This window comes from Hypomesus transpacificus, chromosome 23 (assembly GCF_021917145.1).
Source record: "Hypomesus transpacificus isolate Combined female chromosome 23, fHypTra1, whole genome shotgun sequence".
In the NCBI taxonomy this organism is placed as follows: Eukaryota; Metazoa; Chordata; class Actinopteri; order Osmeriformes; family Osmeridae; genus Hypomesus; species Hypomesus transpacificus.
Genome location: NC_061082.1, coordinates 3,878,293 through 3,892,666, shown reverse-complemented (window position 1 = coordinate 3,892,666; position 14,374 = coordinate 3,878,293). Strand labels below are relative to the sequence as shown.

At 46.2% G+C, this 14,374-nt stretch overlaps 1 protein-coding gene across 1 annotated transcript; it reads right to left on the bottom strand.

Moving 5' to 3' along the window:
- Positions 1 to 2,271: 2,271 nt before the first annotated feature.
- On the bottom strand, positions 2,272 to 13,962 carry LOC124485650 (ras-related protein Rap-2a). Its single transcript, XM_047047369.1, has 2 exons — positions 12,949 to 13,962; positions 2,272 to 4,067 (listed from the first exon to the last, which is right to left on the bottom strand). Exons 1-2 carry the CDS (start codon positions 13,260 to 13,262, stop codon positions 3,830 to 3,832), a joined length of 552 nt encoding a protein of 183 aa, XP_046903325.1. The 5' UTR covers positions 13,263 to 13,962; the 3' UTR covers positions 2,272 to 3,829.
- Between the last annotated feature and the right edge of the window lie 412 nt (positions 13,963 to 14,374).

The window sequence follows — 14,374 nt, the reverse complement described above, 5'->3', positions numbered from 1 at the left end:
ATCCAGTCTGAAGCAGGACAGGTAACCATGAGTCAGCTCCTATTTAATTCATACGCCTACACTCGGGCGGCTCAGGGAGTTCTCTTCAAGCATTTTCAAGGGCCGCTTGTTTTCCACACAGGGGCCCGGCTCTGCTTGCGCTGCCTAGTGATTCTTTGAAGGTATGCTGTAATGTGGGAGGGAGAACAGCTGTCTGCAGCAGGAACAAAAGTTCCTGTCTGTGTCACGACGTCTCTCCCACTTCAACCAGGAACACGCTGTACCATCCATCACCTCCCACCACCCACTCTCTGTCAACTGATAGATGCTGCTACATATGCATCCATCATCATAATACCCATGATAGATGTTTTGGATTTCTATTAGTCACATCTATTGTTTGGTAGGATATAAGAAAGACAGAGTGTTTGCTGGTAACACAGGTAGACCAGCTGCATCAGTCTTCTCCTCGTTCGTGTTCCCAGAAGCTTGTGACCTCCTGGTGAGTTGTCTCTCAGTCTTGTCATCTTCTCTCAGACAGACGGGGTGACCACAGACGGCTGAGGGAAAAGAGAGAGTCTGTCTCTCTCCTCACCGGGAGAGAGTGGATCTGGGGTTGGGGGTGGGGGGGCGCTGACAGGTGCCTCAGAAGAGAAGCTCACAGAGAGATGTCTCCAGATCTATTAACAAGTGATTCCCCTGGAACAGGGCGTCTACATCAGTGATTCAGGACCATCTCTAAAACTGGCCGCAAGTCGAACCAAGAAGGCAGAAGAGCCGATGCATCAAGGAGCCTGCCTTTTATCATTTCTTTCAAGTGTTTCATCTGCCAATTCAATGTTTGGTACCTCAAACCTTTAAAGATTCGGGTTTAATATGATATGAAAGCACGAAGGACCAACAAAAAACATGAATTACTTACAGTGTAACTTCAGCTAGTTCAGAGTTTTTCAACTACAAACAAAACTGATAGCAAATATCCAATTGAATACTGTGTGGCAATCGGAACAGCCATTGTCTATCTGTAATTGTAACTCCATTATCTTCACAGAACACCCTGCAGAGCTGGCCCTAATCCTACCCCCTCCCCCCCCTCTCTCTCTGTCACTCTCTCTCACTCCATCTCCATGTTTCCAAGTAGACATTGGACTGGAACTACTCCATGAGTGAGATCCCTGGGGCGTTGATAGAGAGAGCTAGCAGGAGATACACAGAGAGAGAGATACAGAGAGAGAGAGAGAGGAGAGAAAGAGACAGGGAGAGGGGGGGGGGAGTTGGAATACAGAATCACTCATGATCAGCTAAAACCAGTCATACATTATTGATGGCACTAACCACAATATGATGCGTGTTGCATGGTCTTGTATAGCTAGGGGCTTGTGATGGTAGAGGCTATGGACGGTAGGTACGTAAGCAGGGCTGGTGTTTGCTGATTTCATGACTATAGTGTCCTAGTAGGGCCCCCTTGGGCCTGTGTGGTCGGGACTGACTGATGACGCTAGAATGGATGATAATGGGATGTGCTATAGCGAGCCGCTAACACCGTGTCACTCGGACACACTATCTCTATCTGTGTGTACGTTGACAAACACTACCTCGACCTAATGTTACACAACCCTGGATGTATACAGGTTGTGGTCTAGCCCTAAACCCTGTTTGTCTGTTTGTAATAAAGAACTGTTATTGATGATTATTGGAACCAAACTGCTTCATTATGCCTGGCAAATCAATACATCCAATTAAATAAATATACATCCAAAGGAAAGATAAATCATGCTTTGTTTTAAGATGAATTTGATTAAATGAATAGATTTGAGTAAACCAAACGTAATTAGCAAAGGGACTGTTTAAATCCAATGCAGTCCTATGTTGTGATTCTCTTGTTTTCCCTACATCTTTTTAATGTAAAGATAGTAACATTGCAGAACACAACTGGCACAAGAGTATTAGATTCAGTTCAGACAACCAAACATTGTTTTATGCATTTGGGCCCAGAATCAAACGTCTTTGAAGTCCTCTTTACAATATTTGACAATAAAGTAATCAAAGTACACCAGCACAAACACAGCAGAACAGTAAGCAAGCTGTGAACAACTCACCAGGGAACTCAAAACACGGCTTTTTGTTATTCACTAAGCCTCTGCATGTTTACTATGTTATTTAGGTCTGCAAATAGTAGAAAAAAAGTGATTTCAAGTCAAAGATGTTTCTACACTAGAAGAATTTCGGAGCAAACCTGCCTGTGAATGTGTCACTCAGGAGCAGTTCTGTCAACAGTTGGGAGTCTCAGTCTAGTGTTAAACGCACTTTTATTGTTTGGGTGCCAAATGAAACAGTGTCACCATTCATTTAGGGAGGAAGGAGGAGTAAATGTTCACATAAAAAAATAGAAAATGAACAATGAAAATGGTAACACGGGGAACGCCTGGTTCCCATAGCAACATGAATGTACAGTTGGCCCAGTGCCAGACCCAGATGTGTTTGTGTTTGGTTTGCACAGTTCCACAGCCAATAATAATCTCAAACGATGAAAGTCCTTTTTTTGTTTAGCCATGCATACGGTTGACATTTCCACGTGTTGAGTCGGTGTATTTATAGGAGCTGGCACTTTCAATACAAAATATTTACACTACCGGTAATTATACTTGTTATCATCATCATCGTCATCATCATTATTATTTTTATTACTATTGTAACTATAAATTTTGAATACTCTGAATACATAAAGTGGAACAGGATGGTTTCAAAGCTTAACATCCCATCTTATCGTGATTCCAAATCAGTTAAGTTAAAGCAAACAGAGACTAAAATGAATGAAGGCGTCTTCATTCTAAACGTCACCCATTCCTGAAAAGAATAAAGGTTTCTAGAGTCTGTGAAGATTATTCAAACATTGACAGATGGATTTCTTGTTCCATCAGATTGAAACAGTTACAATATCCAGCAATCTGCCGTTAGAGCCACCTGAAAAGAAAACCATCACAGGATATGTGAAAGACATCTCTGCTACACTAACTATAAGATCTCCAAAACGAGAAAATAGGAAACAGACAACATCGCTGCACGGATGTTTCAAGAAAGACACCGACTTTTCACCATTTTCCATTACCTCAAACTAATCAAAACAAAAAAGAAAATGGAGGCGCTTTAAAGTCACCTATTTGGATCTGCCAGTAGGGATACAAAATAAAAAATAAATCCATGCAGATGAAGGTAGGCCCTCTTTTTTTTTGATCTGTGCAGAGAAACCCAGCACACAAATCAATTACTCATCAATGTTTAAAACTGGTGGATGGGAGGGATTCTGCACTCCTGGGTCTGTGAGCAGGAACACAGCACCCGGCTCCACTGTCATGGAAGCTTCACATGGAGAAGGCTCCAGCTAGATGGGCCGTGAGAAACTGGGTCATAGCAACACAACTAAAACAATGTTAAAGAGATGATTTATCAAAGCAGAACAACCTAAAGAGAAGGAAATCTGTTCAGTATTTCTGCATTGACAATGGCTCTGGGCATCTCCCTTTCCTTCAAATCAAAACAAATGAATAAACGCGTGAACATCATAAGGCGAGTGCACTTCTCATGAGTTCAGTTAGTCAATTTCTCTTGCGGCAAATTCCTTGCATTCCTCATTCCATTCTAATATTTAATATATATTTTTTTACATATCATTATTATTAATTACTTCATGACTTGATTTTATGCACCAAATAGTTAAAATCCAACAAAGTTCTAAAGTGAGTGTGTTAGTTAGTCTTCCATGTGGTATGTTGTGTGTATGTGTGTTTCCCCTTTATATGGCATCCTGTGTAGAGACTTCCCGGTTGTCCTGTCCCATGAGGCTCTGGGGCTATTGTATATTGCAGGAGGAGCAGCAGGGGTCATCCTTGTCTGGCTGGGCGGCGTAGTCCATCTGCCGAACGATCTCAGCGAACAGTTCGTCCACCATGGTTTTGCTCTTGGCAGACGTCTCCATGAAGGGGCAGCCCCATTCTTCAGCCAGAGCCTGGCCCTCGCTGGACGACACCTCCCTCTCGCTCTCCAGGTCCACCTTGTTCCCAACCAGGATCACGGGCACCTTCTCATATCTGACCAAGACAAACACAGGGACACACATACACACACGTCAGACGTGACACTACAGTGTCTGACCCAGATACACAGCTTTACAGCAGCCTTTACAGCAGCCTTACCAAGTGAAAACAAGCATGTGTGATACACAAATCGTATCCGATATTCTGGCACATAAAGATGTTTGTCAATAAATCATGCGACTCGTAAATAATTACATTTAATCCATATGGTGTGTATTGTCTTGAAATACTATTTTCTAAAAGGCTTATCTTCTCAAAGAGATTGCTTGGTATGAAAGAAAGCTAGCTTATCCTGTCCAGCCTGTGGGCTATAATGTCCCACAGTACCACGATCTCTGACAACCTGTAGTCTAGAGCTTAACCCAGAAGTCAACAGGAAGTGGGTGATCTAGCCCACTGTTCCCTGGGGGCAGGAAGTGGCTATAATCCTGTGAGTGTTGAACTCTTAGCCATGGTGGGTGAGTGCTGCTTGCCACTGAGGAACTGAGCCACTTGAACGAGGGCCAGAGAGACGTAGTTACATCACACTGCCTTCTTACTGAGCTAGCAAGGGTTTTGGTAAACACGGTATAATCTCTACTGTATGCAGTACAAACATTTCCCTATATTAGAGAGTCTGACTGGAATAAACTGCAGGCGATGAGCATCCATGAAATATGGGGTGGAACTACTTTGAACTTCCGACCTCAAAAAACGAATTTCAATTTGTGAAAATCGAACTTTGCTTCTGTAGTTTGTAAATGAGTCAAACCATCAATCCATTTCGAAACTGCATTTTGTCAGTCAAAATAACCTATTTGGGGGGATTTTGCGTCATCGGCATAAAAGGAATAAGCCGGCTGTGAGTCCTTCTCCCCCTTATCTACCAGTGAGGGCAGGAGTCCTTTCATTCTGCTTGAGTGGGGTGTTTCTTTGATTCAGCCACAGCCCAGATACAAACCACCCTCAGATTACCCCCCCCCCTTCTCCTCAAATTACAGAACAGCAACAGATCACAGCAGAATCGAGCACTCCAACACCCTTCAACATCCTTTGAGTTTTCTAAGGTTAGCGTATTTGAATAAAATATTCATGGCCTTAAATTATGTATGTTTATTTGACAGAGAGAGAAATAAATACGTTCGTTCTTGATTGCTATGGTAACAGGTAAGAAGGGAAGGAAGCTGTGTTGGAGAGCGATCGGAGAGATGAAGACTCTGTACTTCTTTGTTCTACAGAGGAAGGGAATCTCGTCACAAGGCCATGGTCTGCAGGTTCCACAGCTCCAAATAAGCTCCATCTAGCAGAGAATAAGAAGCTCACTTTGATCTACTCCTGAATATATTATCCCGAGTGAACTTTAATCTTAGCCATCCAGCTTCCAGGATCTGTTCCCAAGCCAAGCCGAAAAACGACTGGGACTTAAGAGCAGATTTTGGGGGTACTGTGGAAGCTACTGAGACTGAGATCCTGTACTGTGGGCTGCTACCACTGCTGAGACAGCTTCGTTATTCAGACTGAATCTCCATGTCCCCATACCTTTCTGTAAAGTCAAACTAATACAGTTACAGAGCATGAGTTGTTCAAAATACAACAGTGGAAAAGTCTGAGTCAGAAACTCATCAACAGATATAGCTCTTCATATCTACAACGTGAAAAACTGCTATTTCGGAACACGTCTTTGAGGCCATGGTAAACACATGCTCTCCAGTCTGTTATTCCTTTCCCGCTCTCATTGGAGAAGCCTTAATCATAGCTGTGGGTGTGTAGATTGGAGGGCTGGGCTGGTTTGAAAAGCAGCCAGGGGGGGGGGAAGGAGCTTAGAGAGGCAGGTTAACAGCCCCTTACTGCTGGGCGTCTCTCTGCAGAGCAGGGTTGTGGTCTGGGGTAGTGTGCTGTGGTGGGGCCATGCCCGACAGACCAGCCCCTCTCCTATGGAGCCCCCTCCCTCCCTCCCTCCTCCTTAGCCTGCTTTACCAGGGAAGAAGATATGTTTGACATTCTGTAGCCCTGGGGCATAGGGAACCTGAACAACAGTTGGGTCTGAGTTGGAGAGAGCCTGGATGTGCGTTTAAGAGTGTGTTTCTGTGGTTGTTGTTCTGTGTGTGAGGGCGTACCTGTGTGAGCAAGTCAGCTTTAGTCTACAGGGGGATCTTTTGGGGCTCCAGCTAGCTCTGATGGATTCGGGATCCACTGATGACCTTATGCCTTCCAACACGGCCTTCCTCCCTGACTGTCATAGCAGCCTGCCTCCCCCCTCCCCCCTCCCCCCACCCCAGCTCTCTCAAACTGTGACTCACAGTCCCGTCACCCATCCAAACGGAAACCACCCACAAAAAGGAAACTTATGATCATGATTGACGCAGCAAGGGAAGAGCCGATAAGAACATAACTAATTGTCCTTGGATTTGAGTCGATAGGCTAGCCAGCAAAGCACAGGCCGTCGTGGGGGTTGCGAACGTTCACGCTTCCAGGAGGAGAACAGCACAAAGGAAAAGACTTGTCATCTGGCGCCAAAGGAGGAGAGGCTCTATAAATAGCCGTAATAACAGAGGGGAAACCTGCAATCCCGGGAGGTGTGAGCGAGCGGCTGCCACGGACGCCAGCATGCAGGGGAGCGAGGCGGGGGTGGAGGGGTGCAGCATGGAGGAGGGTGCTGGGCAGTCTGGGGATGGGCCCGCTAGTGGGGAAGGGGAGAGAGGGGGGAGGTAGGGGGGAGAGGGGGAAAGACACTGGCCAGGCTGGGCTCAGAGCAGAAAGGAGCCCAGCTGAACACGCTAGGTCTAGGGCATCTTGCGGTATGTTTAATGAAGGGTAGAGCCTTCCAACAGGAAGCCCTGTCTTAGGAGGGATGCGGAAACACTTGCCTCGCACGCGCACATACACACGAGCAGACAAGCACACACACACAGTGGTGCCTGGGCACATGCGCGACAACACACAACCCCAGGGCGCAGATAGAAACTCGCCCCATCTGTCGGTCAGTCTGACTGCATACATTCGCATGCACTCTCCCTTCCTAGCTCTCCCAGACGGCCCTTATGTATAATACATGAAGCATCAACTGATATAGGCCCAGATGAGGCAGGGCGGGCGGGCGCAATGGGAGCTGGTGGTCCCTGGGTTGGTGGTTTTATCTGTGCCACTCTGAGAGGCAGCACTGTGGCCTACATGAGGGAAGGACAGGCCAGTGTCTGGACAGCTGGCACGAGGGCCAGCGCCCCGGGCCTCCAGGATGCTGGTTCCCAGTGGTCACAGAGGGGCCTGTTACGGGGGCCTGCTGTTGACTCTGGAGTCTGGATTTAGCTGAGTCAGAGGGCCCGGAACATGGATATAGAAACACAGACACATACCAACGTTTGAGATTTGACGCGCATCTGCGTCATATTGTGTGTGGTCAAGATCCGTATTTTGGATATTCAGACTTTACAAAATCTACCGCTAACCCGCTTCATTTTGAACCAATTTTCATGAACTAAGCAACTTGTACACAGTTTCTCATGTTTCTAACAAAACAAATTTCACGTCTATATCTAAAGGCCCAGAAGGTAGGCTACGTTAAAGCTGAGGTTCTGAAGAGGCTTTCAAACAGACTGAGTGCAGTTCCCCATCTCAGAGGCACTACAGGGCCCCTATAGCAGGAAACGCCAAACTCCTATTCTGGTGAATGGATGGCAAAAACAGACAACAGCTGAGATATCACTTTTTAGAGAACTTTTAAACTCTCTGTTGCGAATCCAATGGATGGTTTCACAGTAGCTGGAGGAAGCTTTCCACTTCCCTTTCCTGTGAAGCTCTTGGTTTTTATTTTTAGATGTATTTTTCTAACAAGAAAAACTGGACAGGGTCCAGTTGCGGAGAATGTGTGACAAAATGTTCGCCATTCTCCACAGTAGCTCTTCAATCTAGATGTTTTACTTTTTCAGACGGTGACCTATCTTCTCAGACGAAAAAAATAAATCAAAACGAATGAAAAAATGAAACTCATCCTTGTGCATGGGCTTAACCGACATAGATGAAAAATGTTACATGTAGTGACAGTGTCTCCCTCAAACGTGTTTGGCTCTTTTGCCCATAGCATCCCAGCGAAAGAGAGGGGAGATGAGGCATGGCTCAAATTAGACTGGTCTAATTTATGGTTTTTATAATAGAAAGATTAGAGTGGCAGACTCAGCCAGTTTCAGCCTCTCCTTCCCAGCATTTCTGGGTCTTCTGTACAGTACATGATGCTAATTCTGGAACCTCCATAGGCATGTATTTTGTACCTCATGAAAATAACTCATGGCTCCATGTGGAATAGTATAGTTCTAGAAAGGTAGTCACAGTTAGAGCCATCTGGACAAAAACTGATCAGACCAATACACTATCCAGTGAATTGCTACATCGATTGTTTCCAAGATTTTCTTTCGAGGATTTCAAACTTGATAAAACAGCAATATGCTAATCATGCTTGGAGTAGCTGGGCTCTCTAGAGTTCTAGTAATATTGTTTTGCTCTGTGCATCAGTCATTTTCCACCCACCACAGTGGCATGTACACCATCTTCAAACGGTGCATGGCTCTTTCAACTACAGAGCCAGCAGATTCGGTTCTCAACAGTTCACTGCCTGACTGACGTTACAGACTGTGTCATTATTTTTTACTTTTTTCGCTTACGACGGAACTGTAATACTGTGAGAGCAGCCAGGGCAGCTTTATGATGCTGAAGTCAGGCTTAGAAAAGCAGACAGACTGAGCATGCTGCGCCAGTGGTCCAGGCTGATTATGAAGGTCCAGCTTCACTGGCTCCGGGTCAGAAACTTGGTGCTGGGTCAGTGTTTCCCACACATAGACTAATTTGTGGCGGTGCGCCACAGAATCAACACCGGCCGCCACACATTGCGTTTCGTAAAACATTTTTTTTATCGCTATTTAGGTAAAAACACGCAGCGTATTCGTTCAGCTGCATTTCCTTTCCCTGCTCTCCCTCCGTCTCTTTCACGCACGCGTCTTTCTCACATACACACACAGTCACTACGTCAGCACACGTTAGCAACAATGCATACGCCGTTCTAGTGAGACCGACAGCTACATCAGCGAGCCTTCAGCATTAGTGCCGTAGCTAAAGGTCTAGGAAAGTTGAGGCTACTTTTCGCTAGGTACCGACGGACATGTCTTAATCGAAGGTTCCCCTTCGTTCTTTTGGTGAGAAGTTTCAAGAGCTAGCTACTTACCCGGCGTCATGGAGCCGACCAGTTAAATAGTTATTTAGCACCCTGTATGCAGCGTCGCTACCTGCATATGCAGAAATTATTTGTTTGTTGTTGTTGATTTTGTGAATTATTTCGAACCCCCCCCCCCCCCCCCCCCCCCCCCCCCCCCGCCACATATAGTTTTCTAATCTGTGGGAAACACTGTGGGTGGTCTGAACCAAGAAGAGGGCGACGTGACAGGGTTTAAAAGTCCCATGAGAAAGGGCAAATCTGTCGGTTTTTTTGGACAACTTGGTGCAACAGCAAAATGGTGCAACTGGACAGTGCATTAAATCTGTAGTTGTACTAAATGTCATGCAATTGTGTGTGAAACCTCTCTCATACATAATGATTCGTTCAATAACAGCATTGGCCTAGACTGGTAATAGGGTAATTAAAGCGAGCCACCCTTTTAGAACAAAATTGTTTCCACAAGTTGGTTTAGGAAATTCCCTTTTCCAGTTTCCCCTGGAGAGGCCCCTGCAGAGCACAGCTCAGGACAGGCTTTTGTCCCACATCAATGTTGCACAAACAGACGCCTGTGTCATACAAACAGTCTCTCTCTCAGCCTATGGGGCAGATGTCCTGACAAACAAGCAGGACTTGTAGCGCCACAGAATATCAATGGGGCGCCTCTTCTCCCTCTTACAGTACATCCATCAAGCCCTCACACTGAGCCTGGTGTCTGGGCGCGCTGGCACATCCTGCGCCAGCCGTCATTGGGCATCACCTGCGCGTGGCTAACGACCGCTGCAGACCGGAGTGACGGGCGAGCAGGCGGGCGTGGAGAGGACGGGGGGGGCGGGCATGCGGGGGCATGTGGGGGCATGCGGGGGTGATCATCTGCAACCTCTGTTAACGGCCATCTGTGGCACTAACGGCAGACACTAACGCTGGCTGACAGGGCTCGGAACAAGGCGTGACACACACCGGGGCCTCTGACCGGGGCGAGCAGGCGGGGCTGTGGGGAGGCCGCCAGAGCGAAGCGGTGACGAGGAGGGCCGGGGCCGGGAGAGCAGGAGGGGCAGCTGTGAGGGCCACAGGGCCCCTCTGCCTCACGGACCCCTGGAGGGTGAAGAGCTGCCGGGCAGGCCATGTTGACAGATCTGGTCGAGTCATGCTCCTCTCTTCTGATGTTCACGGTTGGAGCTCGATGCTATACTGATGATTTGTTTACTGTTGGGCTCTCACTATCCATGGATTTTGAGCTTCAACAGGTTGAGGTTATGCTGACCAACAGCCACAACTTTACAACCTAGGTCTACTTCCTGTTCTCTAGAAGTGACCTGGCTAGCTCTAGTCTTATACTACTCTGTACATCCCCCTTTTCCATCAGAATAGGACGCTATGAGACTCCGGTCATGATTCAGTAAACAACATGAGTCATTTTCTTTGTTTGGAACAGAAGTTGTACTGTAAACTTCCCTACCATAATCTATGAAACCAACAGCGTATTTGGCTGAGAAACTGAGTTGAGTGGCCCTATCATTTTGAAGTAGAGCATTTAGAACAAGCCATGGGAACATGACCATAGTTTAGGCCTCCAGTCTTGGATAATCCCCATCTTAACCTTTACTGCATGAACACAAAAACAAACTGTCCAGCTGCAGGAAATATGGTTTGCCTGTTCCAAACAGTGTTTAGGATAAACCTATGTATAAAACATGGGCCAGTTGCAGAGAGAGTTGGTGAAGTACACCAAGTCACATCAAATCAAGAATCCAATGATTATTAGCATAAATATAGCAATCCCTGGGTTCTGCCAGACAGATGAAAATGCTCATTTTGATGATCGATGATCTTTTGTTCCTAAGGGCACGAGTGGGAGAGTGTTGCTGGAGTGTTGTAGAGTGACACCAGACTTGAGGAGACAGTCCCTGGGTGTGTGTGTGTGTCTGGAACGACACACAACAGCTGGCCCACACCTGGTGCACACACACACACACACACACAATAGGCTCTGGGCCACAAATGCTCAGCCATACCTCCCCTATGCTCACCTCTTTATGGGGGAAACACATGCTGACCTCATTCTTTCATGTGGAGTCGTAGATTTATGTGAATGGTTACATCCAACCCAAACTCTGAATTAAACCCAGTCTGGGCTATGCTGGAAGTCATCAAGAGACAATCCAGAGACCCAGAAGGAGAAATGCAGGCCATGACAATCAATCGTTAAGACCAAATAACAATAATAATCTGCGTTCATCCTCTTTAACTGGTTTTGGTGGAGGGTTGGCTTTGCTGTAGCATCGTGGCTACGTGCCTTTAGCTGTCATCAACCACAGGGCATAGATGTGGAGGATCTGCAGTGGTCTAGTGCTGCAGCTGAGGGTTGTCTGGGAGAGCAGAGCCTTGTCTCTTTGTGGCCTGTCACACTCCCCCACCCCCCGCCTCCATTCAGCCTGGCAGATACACTGACACCTAGACGGAGCGATGCACTCGCACTGTCACAGTCTAGCACAGGCCAAGACGCCACTCTTTACATGACCTCACCGGACAAGTCACGGGATTAATAGCTGCACAAACAGGCCTTAATTATGGCCATGCTTTAGTTCTTTACCTGAGAATAATAAACCAGTGAAGGGCTGTACATTGACTAGGCCTACGGTCATTAACAAGTGTGTTAACTGCTGTGAACGAGAAACAACCCCTAGTTCATCTCCACAGTGCTGTGGGTATCCCCTAGTCATCTCGCATGTTCTCTGTGTCTGTGCTTCGTCATTTGACAACAATGTTTGATTCCTTCCCAGGGTGATCGTTTTTCTTGTTCTTCCAATAGCTTGTGCTGCTAAGTAAAAATGCCACTTTTCCTCTACTGAAACTGGCCTGACAATAACATGCTTTCCCCCTGAAATTTAGCAACTCCAAAGGCCCATTGCTTTAGCATTGATTCTGAGGTATGGCCACACTGGTCCACACACTCATGGGAATACCAGCGGTCAGTTTCACTGGGGTTGCAGCATCCAGCACACAGTCACGACCAAACCATCAGACAACCACGGCAAGCAGCAGCTGAGCTAGCCAGGCAGACACACAAGACACTTGTCTAATATTGTCTGTAATGAGTGGGAGTAAGGGAAAGTGCTGTTGACTCTGCTGAAGGCCAACACTGATGCTGAACAGTAGGGCCTACTGGGAGGCTAACTGAGGAGACTGTGTAGCATCATGGCCCTAGTATTGTAGATCAGGGCAGTAGTTAAGGGCAAATATAAAAATAGCAGATGACAAACCATATGGCCTCCGTGCGCCAAATAAGACAAACACACATGTAGTGAACACACCACTAAATATATAATTCATACTGTTAAGAATCCCATTGGAGTGTGAAAGGAGAGATGAGCGGGCCTGCAGTTTGCAGTCACTGTGATGCTGAGGGTATTAATGGTAGGAGATGGCAGGTTTGGTGTTTTCTTCATCGGATACCACACACTCAAGTTATCAACACACTGGTTAAGTAATTTGCGGTCTTTAGGAATTTACCTCGCAGTTTTTTTTTGACTTAATTAGATGCACTTAGATGCACAGCCCGCACAGCCACTCTGCTAACATGGATCAATTCTGTCCTGTGCCACAGGGCTGTGTCATGTTAAGAGATGCCCTAGTGTGCGATGCATATTTCCAACTGGATACAGGCAATGCAGGCATTGATCCATATTCACCAACCTTTTAACTCTGATGATCTGATCTCTCATAGGTTTTATGTCTTGGAAGCTCTGTTGGTTGACAAGGCTATAGACCAATATGAATCCTTGTCCATTTTTTATGTAAAGGTCCCGCATAGACGCAAACTGCTCGGTGCCAGCAGTGTCAAGGATCTCCAGAACAGATGGGGAGGAATCCACCTCAATTTCCTTGCGGTAAAAATCCTCAATGGTTGGGTCGTACTTTTCAATAAACGTCCCGGTGACAAACTGGACAGTGAGGGCGGATTTCCCGACCCCACCGCTGCCGAGGACCACCACTTTGTACTCGCGCATCGCTCCCTTGTTAGTGGACGAATTCAAGAGATTGTCAAAAGCTATTACTTTCCGCGCGACATTGAACTCAATTACAATATCCCTGCACAAATGTCATTCACAATTTGCGTCCCATTGTGAATATGTATCAAGAACAGAGCCTTGGTTATGTTACCACTGCTCATATGTGGCACATAAAAAACAGAGCACAAAGACTCGGTGCCCGCAGATTGATTTCATTGTAGAAATTCCTCCCGGCAGACAAGACATTGGTGACTGTGTCCAAACGACTGCAATTTCAAAATGCATCAAATACTTGAATGTGAAACGTGCTTTTTTTTATCTGCTCATCTCACCATCGGCATTGTGAAAAAAAACAAAACTTGCTCCATCGAATACATTGGCAATAACACAGGACAAACCGTGGCGGATTTTACGTGAAAGCCTTCAAGCGCGCTTTGGGCCTATAGCCAATATAGTTGTCCAAACGCGGTTTCAAGTGTCCAAAATACAAGTTGTGTTTCTTTGTTTCTAATTCACCATATCTTTCATGTCCCCAGTTATTTATTCATAAATACAATCCTGGCCGCCATACTCTCGGGTGGAGACCCACCGCCGCCGCGCTACGAACCAGTCCCCCCTCGGCTTCCGTACCACAGAAAAGAGAAGGGTCTTCCCTCTCATGAAAGATGTGCAAAGTACCCAATAGCTAAACTCATTCGCTCTAACCTCACTCATGACGATCTAGAGTGCCATACTGAGAAGGCCAGTGAAACTCGAGGATTGGACTTCCGTTCATGTGGTAAAATTCCCATCATTCGGTTACACCAGTGACATCCAAGGTGTGTTTGTCCAATCACAGCAGCAGCTTGGGGATGTGTATCCAAGAGGAAAGTGCACCGGATGCTGTTGCTATGGTAACGCTGTCTACCGTGAACTTGTAAGATTGAAAGCTTCTTGTAAAGTAATTGAAAATACTGTCTGACAATGATGGTTTATTACCTAATAGAGTTAAATTGGTTATTCAATCTAACGTTACAATCTGTACAATAAAATTGTACATCATGGTCTATTGCTGAAACCAAAAGCAAGTACTCAGGATTTGGACAAAAGAACTAGGCCTACATGCTAAT

Bases quoted from the DNA above. Each gene is read 5' to 3' on its own strand.
- LOC124485650 (XM_047047369.1), bottom strand. From the start codon at position 13,262: ATGCGCGAGTACAAAGTGGTGGTCCTCGGCAGCGGTGGGGTCGGGAAA. The intron at 4,068-12,948 runs GTTGGTGAATAT...TGTCTTGGTCAG, and splicing joins CAGATCATCAGAGTTAAAAG to ATATGAGAAGGTGCCCGTGA.